At 52.7% G+C, this 18,809-nt stretch overlaps 1 protein-coding gene across 1 annotated transcript in view; it reads left to right on the top strand.

Moving 5' to 3' along the window:
* Positions 1-18,809, top strand: part of CPT1B (carnitine palmitoyltransferase 1B) — a 203,219-nt gene that overhangs the window by 172,431 nt on the left and 11,979 nt on the right. The window contains exons 12-13 of the mRNA XM_075599234.1: positions 5,126-5,290; positions 13,292-13,426. Coding sequence (XP_075455349.1) covers positions 5,126-5,290; positions 13,292-13,426 — 300 coding nt within the window. The remainder of the gene's footprint in view (positions 1-5,125; positions 5,291-13,291; positions 13,427-18,809) is intronic.

Raw genomic sequence — 18,809 nt, 5'->3', positions numbered from 1 at the left:
GCGTCTCTGTCTCCTAGCCGCGTCTCTGCCTCGTCACCGCGTCTCTGCCTCGTCACCGCATCTCTGCCTCGTCACCGCATCTCTGCCTCGTCACCGCATCTCTGCCTCGTCACCGCGTCTGTCTCCTAGCCACGTCTCTGTCTCGTAGCTGCGTCTCTGCCTCGTCACTGCGTCTCTGCCTCGTCACTGCGTCTGTCTCCTAGCCGCGTCTCTGCCTCGTCACTGCGTCTGTCTCCTAGCCGCGTCTCTGCCTCGTCACCGCGTCTCTGCCTCGTCACTGCGTCTGTCTCCTAGCCGCGTCTCTGTCTCATAGCCGCGTCTCTGTCTCCTAGCCGCGTCTCTGCCTCGTCACCGCGTCTCTGCCTCGTCACTGCGTCTGTCTCCTAGCCGCGTCTCTGTCTCGTAGCCGCGTCTCTGTCTCCTAGCCGCGTCTCTGTCTCGTAGCCGCGTCTGTCTCCTAGCCGCGTCTGTCTCCTAGCCGCGTCTGTCTCGTTGCTGCGTCTCTGCGTCGTCATCGCGACTCTGTTTCGTAGCCGCGTCTCTGCCTCGTTGCTGAGTCTCTGCCTCGTCGCCGCGTCTCTGCCTCGTCGCCGCGTCTCTGCCTCGTTGCTGAGTCTCTGCCTCGTCGCCGCGTCTCTGCCTCGTCGCCGCGTCTCTGCCTCGTTGCTGAGTCTCTGCCTCGTCGCCGCGTCTCTGCCTTGTCGTGGCGTGTCTGCCTCAGAGCGTCTCCCCGTACGCCGTTTCTGTTGTGTGGTTGGAGAGGCCCTGCGCCCCTTATCTTTATCGGCTCTCTGATAAGGACGGGGGGTGCAGGGGAGGAAACGCTTCCCACTGACAGAGTCACTGACCCCAATATCTTCCTACATACTGGGGTCTCGGTGCTTGTGACACGCAGACACACTGCGCACGTGACACGCAGGCGCGCGCACGTGACACGCAGACACACACTGCGCACGTGACACGCAGGCGCACGCACGTGACACGCAGACGCACACTGCGCACGTGACACGCAGGCGCACGCACGTGACACACAGACACACACTACGCACGTGACACGCAGGCGCACGCACGTGACACGCAGGCGCGCGCACGTGACACACAGACACACACTACGCACGTGACACGCAGACACACATTGCGCACGTGACACGCAGGCGCACGCACGTGACACGCAGACGCACACTGCGCACGTGACACGCAGGCGCACGCACATGACACGCAGGCGCACGCACGTGACACACAGACACACACTACGCACGTGACACGCAGGCGCACGCACGTGACACGCAGGCGCACGCACGTGACATGCAGGCGCACGCACGTGACACACAGACTCACACTACGCACGTGACACGCAGGCGCACACACGTGACACGCAGGCGCACGCACGTGACACGCAGGCGAACACACGTGACACGCAGGCGAACGCACGTGACACACAGACTCACACTGCGCACGTGACACGCAGGCGCACGCACGTGACACGCAGGCGAATGCACGTGACACGCAGACTCACACTGCGCACGTGACACGCAGGCGCACGCACGTGACACACAGACTCACACTGCGCACGTGACATGCAGGCGCACGCACGTGACACGCAGGCGAACGCACGTGACACGCAGACTCACACTGCGCACGTGACACGCAGGCGCACGCACATGACACGCAGACACACACTGCGCACGTGACACGCAGGCGCACTGCGCACGTGACATGCAGACACACACACTGCGCACGTGGCACACAGGCGCACTGCGCACGTGACATGCAGACACACACACTGCGCACGTGACACACAGGCGCACGCACGTGACACGCAGGCACACACACTGCGCACGTGACACGCAGGCGCGCGCACGTGACACGCAGGCACACACACTGCGCACGTGACACGCAGGTGCACGCACGTGACACACAGACACACACTACGCACGTGACACGCAGACGCACACTGCGCACGTGACACGCTGTCACACACACTGCGCACGTGACACGCAGGCGCACGCACATGACACGCAGACGCACACTGCGCACGTGACACGCAGGCGCACGCACGTGACACACAGACACACACTACGCACGTGACACGCAGGCGCACGCACGTGACACGCAGGCGCGCGCACGTGACACACAGACACACACTACGCACGTGACACGCAGGCGCACGCACGTGACACGCAGACGCACACTGCGCACGTGACACGCAGGCGCACGCACGTGACACGCAGGCGCACGCACGTGACACGCAAGCGCACGCACGTGACACGCAGGCGCGCGCACGTGACACACACACTACGCACGTGACACGCAGGCGCACGCACGTGACACACAGACACACACTACGCACGTGACACGCAGGCGCACGCACGTGACACGCAGGCGCGCGCACATGACACACACACACACACTACGCACGTGACACGCAGGCGCACGCACGTGACACGCAGACGCACACTGCGCACGTGACACGCAGACGCACACTGCGCACGTGACACGCAGACACACACACTGCGCACATGACACGCAGGCGCACGCACGTGACACACAGACACTACGCACGTGACACGCAGGCGCACGCACGTGACACGCAGACGCACTCTGCGCACGTGACACGCAGACACACACACTGCGCACGTGACACGCAGGCGCACGCACATGACACGCAGGCGCACGCACGTGACACGCAGGCGCGCGCACGTGACACACAGACACACACTACGCACGTGACACGCAGGCGCACGCACGTGACACGCAGGCGCACGCACGTGACACGCAGGCGAACGCACGTGACACACAGACTCACACTGCGCACGTGACACGCAGGCGCACGCACGTGACACGCAGGCGAACGCACGTGACACGCAAACTCACACTGCGCACGTGACACGCAGGCACACGCACGTGACACGCAGACTCACACTGCGCACGTGACATGCAGGCGCACGCACGTGACACGCAGGCGAACGCACGTGACACGCAGACTCACACTGCGCACGTGACACGCAGGCACACGCACGTGACACGCAGACGCACACTGCGCACGTGACACGCAGGCGCACGCACGTGACACACAGACACACACTACGCACGTGACACGCAGGCGCACGCACGTGACACGCAGACGCACACTGCGCACGTGACACGCAGACACACACACTGCGCACATGACACGCAGGCGCACGCACGTGACACGCAGGCACGCGCACGTGACACACAGACACACACTACGCACGTGACACGCAGGCGCACGCACGTGACACGCAGACGCACTCTGCACACGTGACACACAGACACACACACTATGCACGTGACACGCAGGCGCACGCACGTGACACGCAGGCGAACACACGTGACACGCAGGCGAACGCACGTGACACACAGACTCACACTGCGCACGTGACACGCAGGCGCACGCACGTGACACGCAGGCGAACGCACGTGACACGCAAACTCACACTGCGCACGTGACACGCAGGCACACGCACGTGACACGCAGACTCACACTGCGCACGTGACACGCAGGCGCGCGCACGTGACACACAGACACACACTACGCACGTGACACGCAGGCGCACGCACGTGACACGCAGACGCACTCTGCGCACGTGACACGCAGACGCACTCTGCGCACGTGACACGCAGACACACTGCGCACGTGACACGCAGGCGCACGCACATGACACGCAGGCGCGCGCATGTGACACACAGACACACACTACGCACGTGACACGCAGGCTCACGCACGTGACACGCAGGCGAACACACGTGACACGCAGGCGAACGCACGTGACACACAGACTCACACTGCGCACGTGACACGCAGGCGCACGCACGTGACACGCAGGCGAACGCACGTGACACGCAAACTCACACTGCGCACGTGACACGCAGGCACACGCACGTGACACGCAGACTCACACAGCGCACGTGACACGCAGGCGAACGCACGTGACACGCAGACTCACACTGCGCACGTGACACGCAGGCGCACGCACGTGACACGCAGACTCACACTGCGCACGTGACATGCAGGCGCACGCACGTGACACACAGACACACACTACGCACGTGACACGCAGGCGCACGCACGTGAGACGCAGGCGCGCGCACATGACACACACACACTACGCACGTGACACGCAGGCGCACGCACGTGACACACAGACACACACTACGCACGTGACACGCAGGCGCACGCACGTGACACGCAGGCGCGCGCACATGACACACACACACACTACGCACGTGACACGCAGGCGCACGCACGTGACACGCAGACGCACACTGCGCACGTGACACGCAGACACACACACTGCGCACATGACACGCAGGCGCACGCACGTGACACGCAGGCGCGCGCACGTGACACACAGACACACACTACGCACGTGACACGCAGGCGCACGCACGTGACACGCAGACGCACTCTGCGCACGTGACACGCAGACACACACACTGCGCACGTGACATGCAGGCGCACGCACATGACACGCAGGCGCGCGCATGTGACACACAGACACACACTACGCACGTGACACGCAGGCGCACGCACGTGACACGCAGGCGAACACACGTGACACGCAGGCGAACGCACGTGACACACAGACTCACACTGCGCTCGTGACACGCAGGCGCACGCACGTGACACGCAGGCGAACGCACGTGACACGCAAACTCACACTGCGCACGTGACACGCAGGCACACGCACGTGACACGCAGACTCACACTGCGCACGTGACACGCAGGCGAACGCACGTGACACGCAGACTCACACTGCGCACGTGACACGCAGGCGCACGCACGTGACACGCAGACTCACACTGCGCACGTGACATGCAGGCGCACGCACGTGACACACAGACACACACTACGCACGTGACACGCAGGCGCACGCACGTGAGACGCAGGCGCACACAATATAGAATATTCCAAGCAGTGAGGGGGGAGGGACAGCTCACTGTATCCATGACAATTTCCTGAACCAATCAGAGAGCTTGGTGCTGAATGAAGTCTCGTGATTGGTTAATTTCTCAGGCCTGGTCTATAGTGTAGACATATGGGACATGTTTTGTGGGGCACATGTGATGTACAGTAATGACATCATCTCCTCTCCACCCCCAGTGCCGTGAGGTCATTGAGCGCTCTTACATCACAGCCAAGACATTAGCAGACGATGTGGATTTCCACTGCATTCGTTTCACGGATTTCGGAAAAGGCCTGATCAAACGATGCCGGAGCAGCCCTGACGCCTTCCTGCAGATAGCACTGCAACTGGCACACTACCGGGTAACACAACCACACAACTATACAACTAGGCTAGGATAACCGCACAACTAACACAACCGCACAACTAACATAACCGCACAACTACACACAACTAACATAACCGCACAACTACACAACCGCACAACTACACAACTAGCATAACTGCACAACTACACACAACTAAAATAATCACACAACTAACATAACCGCACAACTACACACAACTAATATAATCGCACAACTACACAACCGCACAACTACACAACTAATATAATTGCACAACTACACAACTAGCATAACCGCACAACTAACATAACAGCACAACTACACAACTAACATAACCACACAACTACACACAACTAACATAACTGCTCAGCTCACATAACCGTACAACTACACAACTAACATAACTGCACAACTAACATATTCACACAACTACACAACTAACATAACCGCACAACTACACACAACTAACATAACCACACAACTACACAACTAACACAACCGCACGGCTCACATAACCGCACAACTACACAACTAACATAACTGCACAACTAACATATTCACACAACTATACAACTAACATATTCACACAACTACACAACTAACATAACCGCACAACTACACACAACTAGCATAACCGCACAACTAACACAACTAGCATAACCGCACAACTAACACAACCGCACAACCACACAACTACACAACTAACATAACTACACGCAACTAACATAACCGCACAACTACACAACTAACACAACCGCACAGCTAACATAACCGCACAACTACACAACTAACATACCTGCACAACTAACTGCACAACTAACATATTCACACAACTACATAACCGCACAACTACACAACTAACACAACCGCACTAGTAACATAACCGCACAACTACACAACATAACTGCACAATTACACAACATAACTGCACAATTACACAACTAATATAACTGCACAACTACCATATTCGCACAACTACACAACTAACACAACCGCACAACTGTACAAGTAACATAACCGCACAACATAACTGCACAATTACACAACTAATATAGCTGCACAACTTCACAACTAACTGCACAACTAACATATTCGCACAACTAACATAACCGCACAACTACACAACTAACATAACTGCAAAATTACACAACTAATATAACTGCACAACTACACAACTAACATATTCGCACAAGTAACATAACTGCACATCTAACATAACCGCACAATTACACAACTAATAGAACTACACGACTAACATAATCGCGCAACTAACATAACCGCACAACTATATTGTCACGAGAGAACAGCACATATATACAATAACCGGGCCAGATTGAACAAGACTAGGATATAGTAAACTGAATGAGTTTATTTCCTATGAGCAGAACAGACAATACATTAAGCAAATAACATTACAGAAATATTTACACTTACTGGGGTTGGACAAGGAGATATTCAGCCGAATAGCAGCTCCTTAGTTGTTACAGTCACGACAAGCACAGGAATAAGGGGTGCAAGCAACTATATAGACGCAGGACCCCCATTCCTAACATGGCAGTTCAGTTATTGGTGAACAATTACCTTGTCTCAATCACAGGTTGACAGGTAACGCGAGAAGCAGGGCTTACCCAGCCCCTCGTTAATACACTCCTCCCCGGTTCCTACTTGGCCCGCCTATTTATAAATAAATATGGCCACAGGCCTGGGTGCCGTTCTGTCTGGCAAAATGCTCATTGGGCAGAGACCGTTCCTGAAAGGGTGTTACATGTAACAGGTCACAATGGTTAGTACCCATCTGTGATGTCTGGCTGCATATGCAATGAGGCGAGTCACCTCCATTGATGTCCAGGTCTTTTCTCACTTCTGGAGTACAGTACCTCACAAAGCCTTTCAAGTGTCCTCCTTTGATTGTACAATTACACATCAAAGCTGAAATCTGGGAAGCTTTTTGTCCTATGTCCTAAATTATAGTAAAAATAGCGATAACTCATAACTATATTTCCCATATAGCAAATCAGATTAACAATAGGTAGGCGACAGGTGTTCCTGGCAGGGTACAACATGTCCAAATTTCCCCTTTCTAGCATATATAAAGCCAAAGTTATCATTTTTTACACTTTACCCCTTGTCAGGGATACAATACAATTCTCCCCCTCCCTCCATGTTAATACATAACATAGCAATTATTTCTGCTGAAGCGTGGAAATGCAGATCCACATATACAGCAGGGCCCCGCTTCTCGGCGCTTCGCTTTTTGGCGATCCGCCGATACGGCGGCACCGAGAAGGGGGCCGCCATCTTTGATCCTCAGTCGCGCATGCGCAGAATGGGCGGTTGCGCCCGGCGCGCATGCGAGGACCGTTGTCTGCGCGCGCATACCGTAGTTTGCGCGCGCAGACCATAGGCCACGTATGCACAGAACTGAAAATCGCCGGATCTGCTTTCCACCGACTTTCACTATACGGCGGGCCCCTGGAACGGAACCCGCCGTATACCCGGGGCCCCTGGAACGGAACCCGCCGTATACCCGGGGGCCCCTGGAACGGAACCCGCCGTATACCCGGGGGCCCCTGGAACGGAACCGCCGTATACCCGGGGCCCTGGAACGGAACCCGCCGTATACCCGGGGCCCTGGAACGGAACCCGCCGTATACCCGGGGCCCCTGGAACGGAACTCGCCGTATACCCGGGGCCCTGGAACGGAACCCGCCGTATACCCGGAGCCCCTGGAACGGAACCCGCCGTATACCCGGGGGCCCCTGGAACGGAACCCGCCGTATACCCGGGGCCCCTGGAACGGAACCCGCCGTATACCCGGGGGCCCCTGGAACGGAACCCGCCATATACCCGGGGGCCCCTGGAACGGAACTCGCTGTATACCCGGGGCCCTGGAACGGAACCCGCCGTATTCCCGGGGCCCCTGGAACGGAACTCGCCGTATACCCGGGGCCCTGGAACGGAACCCGCCGTATACCCGGGGCCCCTGGAACGGAACCCGCCGTATACCCGGGGGCCCCTGGAACGGAACCCGCCGTATACCCGGGGCCCCTGGAACGGAACCCGCCGTATACCCGGGGCCCTGGAACGGAACCCGCCGTATACCCGGGGCCCCTGGAACGGAACCCGCCGTATACCGGGGGCCCTGGAACGGAACCCGCCGTATACCGGGGGCCCCTGGAACGGAACCCGCCGTATACCGGGGCCCCCTGGAACGGAACCCGCCGTATACCTGGGGCCCTGGAACGGAACTCGCCGTATACCCGGGGCCCCTGGAACGGAACCCGCCGTATACCCGGGGCCCTGGAACGGAACTCGCCGTATACCCGGGGCCCTGGAACGGAACCCGCCGTATACCCGGGGGCCCTGGAACGGAACTCGCCGTATACCCGGGGGCCCTGGAACGGAACCCGCCGTATACCCGGGGCCCTGGAACGGAACCCGCCGTATACCCGGGGCCCCTGGAACGGAACCCGCCGTATACCCGGGGCCCCTGGAACGGAACCCGCCGTATACCCGGGGCCCCTGGAACGGAACCCGCCGTATACCCGGGGCCCCTGGAACGGAACCCGCCGTATACCCGGGGCCCCTGGAACGGAACCCGCCGTATACCCGGGGCCCAGGAACGGAACCCGCCGTATACCGGGGGCCCCTGGAACGGAACCCGCCGTATACCCGGGGCCCCTGGAACGGAACCCGCCGTTTACCCGGGGGCCCCTGGAACGGAACCCGCCGTTTACCCGGGGGCCCCTGGAACGGAACCCGCCGTATACCGGGGCCCCCTGGAACGGAACCCGCCGTATACCCGGGGCCCCTGGAACGGAACCCGCCGTTTACCCGGGGGCCCCTGGAACGGAACCCGCCGTATACCGGGGCCCCCTGGAACGGAACCCGCCGTATACCTGGGGCCCTGGAACGGAACTCGCCGTATACCCGGGGCCCCTGGAACGGAATTTGCCGTATACCCGGGGCCCTGGAACGGAACTCGCCGTATACCCGGGGCCCTGGAACGGAACCCGCCGTATACCCGGGGGCCCTGGAACGGAACTCGCCGTATACCCGGGGCCCTGGAACGGAACCCGCCGTATACCCGGGGCCCTGGAACGGAACCCGCCGTATACCCGGGGCCCCTGGAACGGAACCCGCCGTATACCCGCTGCCCCTGGAACGGAACCCGCCGTATACCCGGGGCCCCTGGAACGGAACCCGCCGTATACCCGGGGCCCTGGAACGGAACCCGCCGTATACCCGGGGCCCTGGAACGGAACCCGCCGTATACCCGGGGCCCTGGAACGGAACCCGCCGTATACCCGGGGCCCTGGAACGGAACCCGCCGTATACCCGGGGGCCCTGCTGTACACAATATGGTTAACCCTTTCCCCCCCGACATGATTTATACACATACAGGAATATAACACAGACTGCTGGGGAAATAAATCTAAGACCTGGGGCCATTCTGCTGAAGCAGGGGGATGCAGATCAACATATTATACACAGATCCCATTAACCCATCATACCCCGATCATGACATATATATCAAATACAACTGCACAACTACACAATTAGTTATATGGGCAGAATAGAGATAACACGGGCAGAATAGAGATAGCACGGGCAGAATAGAGATAGCACGGGCAGAATAGAGATAGCACGGGCAGAATAGAGATAGCACGGGCAGAAGAGAGATGGCACGGGCAGAAGAGAGATGGCACGGGCAGAATAGAGATGGCACGGGCAGAATAGAGATGGCACGGGCAGAATAGAGATGGCACGGGCAGAATAGAGATGGCACGGGCAGAATAGAGATGGCACGGGCAGAATAGAGATGGCACGGGCAGAATAGAGATGGCACGGGCAGAATAGAGATGGCACGGGCAGAAGAGAGATGGCACGGGCAGAAGAGAGATGGCACGGGCAGAATAGAGATGGCACGGGCAGAATAGAGATGGCACGGGCAGAATAGAGATGGCACGGGCAGAATAGAGATGGCACGGGCAGAATAGAGATGGCACGGGCAGAATAGAGATGGCACGGGCAGAATAGAGATGACACGGGCAGAATAGAGATGACACGGGCAGAATAGAGATGACACGGGCAGAATAGAGATGGCACGGGCAGAATAGAGATGGCACGGGCAGAATAGAGATGGCACGGGCAGAATAGAGATGGCACGGGCAGAATAGAGATAGCACGGGCAGAATAGAGATAGCACGGGTTAGCACGGGCAGAATAGAGATAGCACGGGCAGAATAGAGATAGCACGGGCAGAATAGAGATAGCACGGGCAGAATAGAGATAACACGGGCAGAATAGAGATAGCACGGGCAGAATAGCACGGGCAGAATAGAGATAGCACGGGTAGAATAGAGATAGCACGGGCAGGGCAGAATAGAGATAACACGAGCAGAATAGAGATATCACGCGCAGAATAGAGATAACACGAGCAGAATAGAGATATCACGCGCAGAATAGAGATAGCACGGGCAGAATAGAGAGAACACGGGCAGAATAGAGAGAACACGGGCAGAATAGAGAGAACACGGGCAGAATAGAGAGAACACGGGCAGAATAGAGAGAACACGGGCAGAATAGAGAGAACACGGGCAGAATAGAGATACAGTAATACGGGTAGAATAGAGAGAACACGGGCAGAATAAAGATAACACGGGTAGAATAGAGATAACACGGGTAGAATAGAGATAACACGGGTAGAATAGAGATACAGTAATACGGGTAGAAGAGAGATAACACGGGTAGAATAGAGATACAGTAATACGGGTAGAAGAGAGATAACACGGGTAGAATAGAGATACAGTAATACGGGTAGAATAGAAAGAACATGGGCAGAATAGAGATTACACGGGTAGAATAGAGATATCTCTATTCTACCCATGTTATCTCTATTCTTCCCGTGTTATCTCTATTCTACCCGTGTTATCTCTATTCTACCCGTGTTATCTCTATTCTACCCGTGTTATCTCTATTCTACTCGTGTTATCTCTATTCTGCCCGTGTTATCTCTATTCTACCCATGTTATCTTTATTCTGCCCGTGTTATCTCTATTCTTCCCGTGTTATCTCTATTCTACCCGTGTTATCTCTATTCTACCCGTGTTATCTCTATTCTACCCGTGTTATCTCTATTCTACTCGTGTTATCTCTATTCTGCCCGTGTTATCTCTATTCTACCCGTGTTATCTCTATTCTGCCCGTGTTATCTCTATTCTTCCCGTGTTATCTCTATTCTACCCGTGTTATCTCTATTCTACCCGTGTTATCTCTATTATACTCGTGTTATCTCTATTCTGCCCGTGTTATCTCTATTCTACCCGTGTTATCTCTATTCTGCCCGTGTTATCTCTATTCTTCCCCTGTGTTATCTCTATTCTGCCCGTGTTATCTCTATTCTACCCGTGTTATCTCTATTCTGCCCGTGTTATCTCTATTCTACCCGTGTTATCTCTATTCTGCCCGTGTTATCTCTATTCTGCCCGTGTTATCTCTATTCTTCCCGTGTTATCTCTATTCTACCCGTGTTATCTCTATTCTACCCGTGTTATCTCTATTATACTCGTGTTATCTCTATTCTGCCCGTGTTATCTCTATTCTACCCGTGTTATCTCTATTCTGCCCGTGTTATCTCTATTCTTCCCCTGTGTTATCTCTATTCTACCCGTGTTATCTCTATTCTACCCGTGTTAACACGGGTAGAATAGAGATAACACGGGCAGAATAGAGATAACACGGGCAGAATAGAGATAACACGGGCAGAATAGAGATAACACGGGCAGAACAGAGATAACACGGGTAGAATAGAGATAACACGGGCAGACTTGGCCACGCTGCAGTAATGACTGTGGCTTGTGGTTTACACAGGAAGTCCATAGATCCTCTAGTCTGGGCAGTAAGATACGAATATTTCTATGGCCGACAGATCGTCCTTGTGGGAATTTAAATGGGACATTTTCTGTGGTGGGGGAGTTAGTGGGAATGAGTTAGCCTGGGATTAATTCAGTATGACCAGTAAATGATAGTTCTTTCCATTCCTTTTGTTACCGCCTGGGGGTGCATAGGATGGGGTTTGGGATGGCAGTGCTAGGTGGGCTGTATTCCAGCACTCAGTAGGTAATTTAAAGCTTGCGGAAGCTGAGAGTTTATAACACAGCCTGAGCTCCGGGGAGAGGGATTTACCTGGGAAAGAGCTATGGGTTTAAGTAAAGGTATTTAAACGTATTTACATGTTTATTTATTACCACATTCTCATTATTTCCAACTATTTATTATATATTAATAGCTACGTTTTAATTTCTGTGTTCAATAAAATACTGATTTAAATGGATCTTATTCTCTTTAATTGTATAGTATAATATCCCCCCACATAATGCTGTTCTCCCTACAACCCCTGGTTGTTCCCTCGTATTGTCCTCTGTACCCCCTTCTGTGTCCCCTCATGTTATCCTCTCTGTCCCCCCTCATGTAGTCCCCTTCTGTGTCGCCTCGTGTTGTCCTCTGTACCCCCTCAAGTAGTCCTCTTCTGTGTCCCCTCGTGTTGTCCTCTGTACCCCCTCAAGTAGTCCTCTTCTGTGTCCCCTCGTGTTGTCCTGTGTACCCCCTCATGTAGTCCTCTTCTGTGTCCCCAAGTGTTGTCCTCTGTACCCCCTCATGTAGTCCCCTTCTGTGTCCCCTCGTGTTGTCCTCTGTACCCCCTCATGTAGTCCCCTTCTGTGTCCCCTCATGTTATCCTCTCTGTCCCCCCTCATGTAGTCCCCTTCTGTGTCCCATCGTGTTGTCCTCTGTACCTCCTCATGTTATCTTCTCACTCCACTCTCATGTAGTTCCCTTGTCTCCCCTCATGTTGCCCTCTCCGTGTCCCCTCATGTTGTCCTTTTTTTGTCTCCTCGTGGTGTCCTCTCTCGCTGTCCCTTTGTGGTGTCCACTCTTGTGGTGTCACTGCTCTGTGTCCCCATGTGCTGTTCCATCTCTGTGTTCCCTCTTTGTCACCACTTTGTTTCCCCGTAGGACAAGGGTCACTTCTGTCTCACGTATGAGGCCTCCATGACTAGAATGTTCCGTGAAGGTCGGACAGAGACGGTGAGGTCCTGCACCAGCCAATCCTGTGACTTTGTGATAGCCATGGAGGATCCAAACCAGAGTGTGAGTATCAGAAAGCCAAACAGTGAGAGCATCAGTACCCCTCACTGAGTGTAGTTATCAGTACCCCAGCCAGAGGGTAAGTATTAGTACCACGGCCAGAGTAATAGTATTTGTACCATTGCCAGAGTGTGAGCATCAGTACCCTGTGCAGAGTGGGAGCATAAGTACCCTGGCATCAACAACTCTCACTGAGTGTGAGTATCATTACCACGACCAGAGAGTAAGCATAAGTAACCCGATCAGAGTGTGAGTATCAGTGTGCCAGCCAGAGGGTGTATTAGTATCTCTCCAATAGTGTGTGCATTAGTACCCCAAACAATAAGTACATTTGAGTTATTCTGTCTAGAGCATAATAATCTGTATCTGTAATTCATGAAGTTTGGGAATATATGTGTTCCCAATGCTAGAGTATGAGTATCAGTAGTTTACCCAGAGTGTATCAGTACCATATATATTTATTCCTTGAGCAGAGTGTGAGTATCAGTACCAAGTCAATAGTGTCAGTATTAGTATCTTGCTAGATCTTGAGCATCAGTACCAGAATACAAGTACTGCTATCACATCTAAAATGTATCAGTACTCTATTGTATTCAGAGCGAGCTAGTACAGTATCTAGATTGCTACAGTAGTATCTGTATACTACACAGAGTATGAGTATTAATAGACTGTGTGACAATTGGTATTAGTACAATGAGGATGATATAATGTATACATACTACACACAGGCCATCAGTATCACAGCATGAGTATAAATACTCACACCTCCCATACTCTGTACACACACCTTCCTGTATTCATCCTTACACAATCCTCACTGCTCATGGCCAGAGTCATGCTCCCTTCCCCTAATGTGGTCAGCGCTTCCTTGACCTTTGTATCCTCGACTTTTGCCCCTTCCGTTTACTAGCTCACCCAAATAAATACAGACACCTTGGATGGGTAAAACTGGCCACAGGTTTTTATTAAACATAAACACCAACACTCCTGTACCTGGTCAGCGAGTATCCCCACCCAGTGACCCTGACTCTGCTCACCGCAACTACATGACCCAGTGACCCTGACTCTGCTCACGCCTCTACGTGACCCAGTGACCCTGACTCTGCTGACGCCTCTACATGACTCAGTGACCCTGACTGTGCTCACACCTCTATATGACCCAGTGACCCTGTCTCTGCTCACGCCTCTACATGACCCAGTGACCATGACTCTGCTCACCGCAACTACATGACCCAGTGACCCTGACTCTGCTCACCGCAACTACATGACCCAGTGACCCTGACTCTGCTCACCGCAACTACATGACCCAGTGACCCGACTCTGCTCACGCCTCTACATGACCCGGTGACCCTGACTCTGCTCACCGCAACTACATGACCCAGTGACCCTGACTCTGCTCATGCCTCTACATGACCCAGTGACCCTGACTCTGCTCACGCCTCTACATGACCCGGTGACCCTGACTCTGCTCACCGCAACCACATGACCCAGTGACCCTGACTCTGCTCACGCCTCTACATGACCCAGTGACCCTGACTCTGCTCACGCCTCTACATGACCCAGTGAACCTGACTCTGCTCACCGCAACTACATGACCCAGTGACCCTGACTCTGCTCACCGCAACCACATGACCCAGTGACCCTGACTCTGCTCACGCAACTACATGAGATATATATATATCTGCCTACACATAAATTAGTGCGATATGCTAATGGTTTTGCACAGACATATCTCCCGGGTAAACCATTAGCATATCTCCCAGGGTACCTCAGATGTGCTCCTTTTTCAGCAAAGTATATTAAAATTAGTCCCACCCTACACTTCCTAAAAGAATTTCCATAACAGCTATATTGAGTTGATAAGGCTAAGGAACCAATCTAATGACCGGCACGGTGTCAGTCCCAACAGACTAGAACCCACAAACTTTTCTCCACTGCAGCTCTAGCAGTGTGAGCTAAACAAGCTGATCGCTAGCAGTGCCCACTGTCTACTAGCAGCAAACCTCCAAGGGTATCTATTTTGTTGAGTGTAACCTTTTAAGAACTTCAAGCACAAAGTAATAACATGTACTGAGGGGTATGAGTTTCTAAGGCCAGATGAGGTTAAATAAAACACAGGTTTCTGACACACAAGTAAGAACAAGAAGCACCAAATAAAGCGGATGCAGAGTAAGTAATATAACTGTCAGGGTCGCCTAGACCTCCTGCCTAGCCATACTGTAGTTCTTCTTTGTCCACCGGGTGTGCTGCTGCCTTCTGTTTCCTCTGGGTTCCTCTGTCTGTCTGTCTGTCTGTCTGTCTTCTTGTTGCTCCTGTCTCTGTCCTTTATAGCTTCTGCTTCCTGGTTGGTTCAATTGCCTTTGTTTTGAGTCAGACTCCTATTGCACATGCCTCGGTCTCTGATCCTGATCTGTTCCTGTATTGATTATGTTCTTAGTAAAGGCCCTTGCTGGTAATCTGGCTTGTCCCTGTTTGTTCCTGTTCTCAGTCCCTGCTCCCCGGTCTCAGTCCCAGCTCCCCGGTCTCAGTCCCAGCTCCCAGACCTGTTCCTGTTCCCCTGTCCTGTTCCAGTCTCCTCGTTGCCGACCTCTGCTTGTTACCCGACTTCGCTATCTGCCGCCTGCCTCGGACCCCTGCTTGTTACCCGACTTCGCTATCTGCCGCCTGCCTCGGACCCCTGCTTGTTACCCGACTTCGATATCTGCCGCCTGCCTCGGACCCCTGCTTGTTACCTGACTGCGCTATCTGCCGCCTGCCTCGGACCTCTGATTGTGACCCCTACTACGCTCCTGCTGTTCCGGCCACCGAGATCCTACCCGCCACAGGAGTCTCCCGTGACAGAAAACAAAGACCACTTCTGGATCTCGCTGGAACAGATTCTCTGCCTTCCTGCTTCAGCAGACCCCATTCGCTTGGCGGAAGATAAGTACTTTTTTTTGTTTTTTAGAAATCCCAGTTGGGATCCTGAAGGTTTTGTTGCTGCAAAGGTTTCTGCAGGGTTTTTTGTGACACTTTCTCCCTGAGAAGAATTCCCTTTTACAAAAAAAAAAAAAAGCCCTCCCTGCAGTACCTGTTTTTGCCATTTTCAGACTTTCATTACCTGGACAAGGATTGTCTCTGCATTGTGGGTGGGCCACTGCAGATTTTCAGACTCACATTTCTATTTAAGACGGTTACCTTGACTTACTGCTTACCTGGTTGGACTACTGCTGTTCACAGGGTTCCCATTTCAAAAGACAAAAGTGCTCCCATTATTTTGTTGCTGCATGCTGTGATTTTCCTGCAATCTGTAGTTCTTCCTATGATTGGTTTCAGGTTTCCCTGTAGTTTGTTTCTTTGTCTGTTATTTCCATGCTTAATTCTAAAGTTCCAGATCTAACTGCAAGTTTTTTCTGTAGTAGTTTCCTGCGGTCTATGATATTTCTATGCCTGATTTCTAAAGTTTCAGATTTAACTGCAGGTTCCTCTGTATGATATCAAGAAAGATAAAACACAAAAGCGCACCAAGATGAGAGATGTATAATGTATTACCAATAAATAAAAATAGTAATCACTTACATGAATAAAATCTTTAATAATCCCCGATCGTAACGATGACTGCAGTGGTGGGGCGTCACATAAGGTATGCAGGGGCAATCACAGTCCTGGGAGATCAGTCCCGCGCGCTGGGGCTGTCTCCGTTGTGCTTCCTATCATCCACGTGTGTGAGCGTGGTGAGAAGCGTAGCGCGCATGCGCAGGAATCGAAGCCCTCTGCTGGTGTCCTTAGGATGCCTGTCCGTTTTGGTCACGTTAGAAACGATCGGAAACGATCACAAACGATACACTTGAATGTGTACTAGCAGTAGTTTACATAACAGCCAGCCACAATAGTCGCGACGCGTTTCGTCTACCAAAGTAGACTTCTTCAGGCAATATCTGGGGCACCTGTTTAGGGGTCCTTTATAGGTCTGAGGCGGATCGTCATTGGTTTAAACTCAATGACTGCGCAGCCAATCAGGCTTATTTGTCAAGGGGGCGGACTAAATTTAAAATACTCCCCTCTTGTGTATGTCCTCAATGCTAAATTACACTAGAGAGACATAGTACACTTATAGATTGGTATGAGTAATCAATATACATATGAAGGGGTAAACAAATAAGCCTTAAAGGATAACAAAAACAGGTGTCCCATGTAGTCAAGTGTAATAAAACATATATAATAATATGAACAGCATAAATAACAAAGTGCATACACATTCTATGAATAAAACATATTAATAATATGATATATATCCCCTTCTCCCCTTCCCCATGTTTTATATGTTATTAATATGTTTTATTCATAGAATGTGTATGCACTTTGTTATTTATGCTGTTCATATTATTATATATGTTTTATTACACTTGACTACATGGGACACCTGTTTTTGTTATCCTTTAAGGCTTATTTGTTTACCCCTTCATATGTATATTGATTACTCATACCAATCTATAAGTGTACTATGTCTCTCTAGTGTAATTTAGCATTGAGGACATACACAAGAGGGGAGTATTTTAAATTTAGTCCGCCCCCTTGACAAATAAGCCTGATTGGCTGCGCAGTCATTGAGTTTAAACCAATGACGATCCGCCTCAGACCTATAAAGGACCCCTAAACAGGTGCCCTAGATATTGCCTGAAGAAGTCTACTTTGGTAGACGAAACGCGTCGCGACTATTGTGGCTGGCTGTTATGTAAACTACTGCTAGTACACATTCAAGTGTATCGTTTGTGATCGTTTCCGATCGTTTCCGATCGTTTCTAACGTGACCAAAACGGACAGGCATCCTAAGGACACCAGCAGAGGGCTTCGATTCCTGCGCATGCGCGCTACGCTTCTCACCACGCTCACACACGTGGATGATAGGAAGCACAACGGAGACAGCCCCAGCGCGCGGGACTGATCTCCCAGGACTGTGATTGCCCCTGCATACCTTATGTGACGCCCCACCACTGCAGTCATCGTTACGATCGGGGATTATTAAAGATTTTATTCATGTAAGTGATTACTATTTTTATTTATTGGTAATACATTATACATCTCTCATCTTGGTGCGCTTTTGTGTTTTATCTTTCTTGTTGACATTTGGTATCGCCGTCGGAGCCTTCCGGTGGAATCCACTTTTGGAGGTGGGGGAAGACACCTCGAAACACGAGAGCAGCAAAAGAACAGAGAGGAATCAACATTCCAGGTTTAAAGAGCCAGAGCGCGGACTGAACTTTTTCACTACTCTGTATGATATCCCTACGCCTGATGTCTAAAGTTTCAGATTTAACTGCAGGTTTTTCTGTCTATATGATATCCCTACGCCTGATGTCTAAAGATTCAGATTTAACCGCCGGTTTTCTCTGTTTATATGATATCC

This window comes from Ascaphus truei, chromosome 5 (genome assembly GCF_040206685.1).
Source record: "Ascaphus truei isolate aAscTru1 chromosome 5, aAscTru1.hap1, whole genome shotgun sequence".
Taxonomy (NCBI): Eukaryota; Metazoa; Chordata; class Amphibia; order Anura; family Ascaphidae; genus Ascaphus; species Ascaphus truei.
The sequence above is the reverse complement of the archived record's forward strand: the minus strand, read 5'-3'. Positions and strand labels throughout refer to the sequence as shown.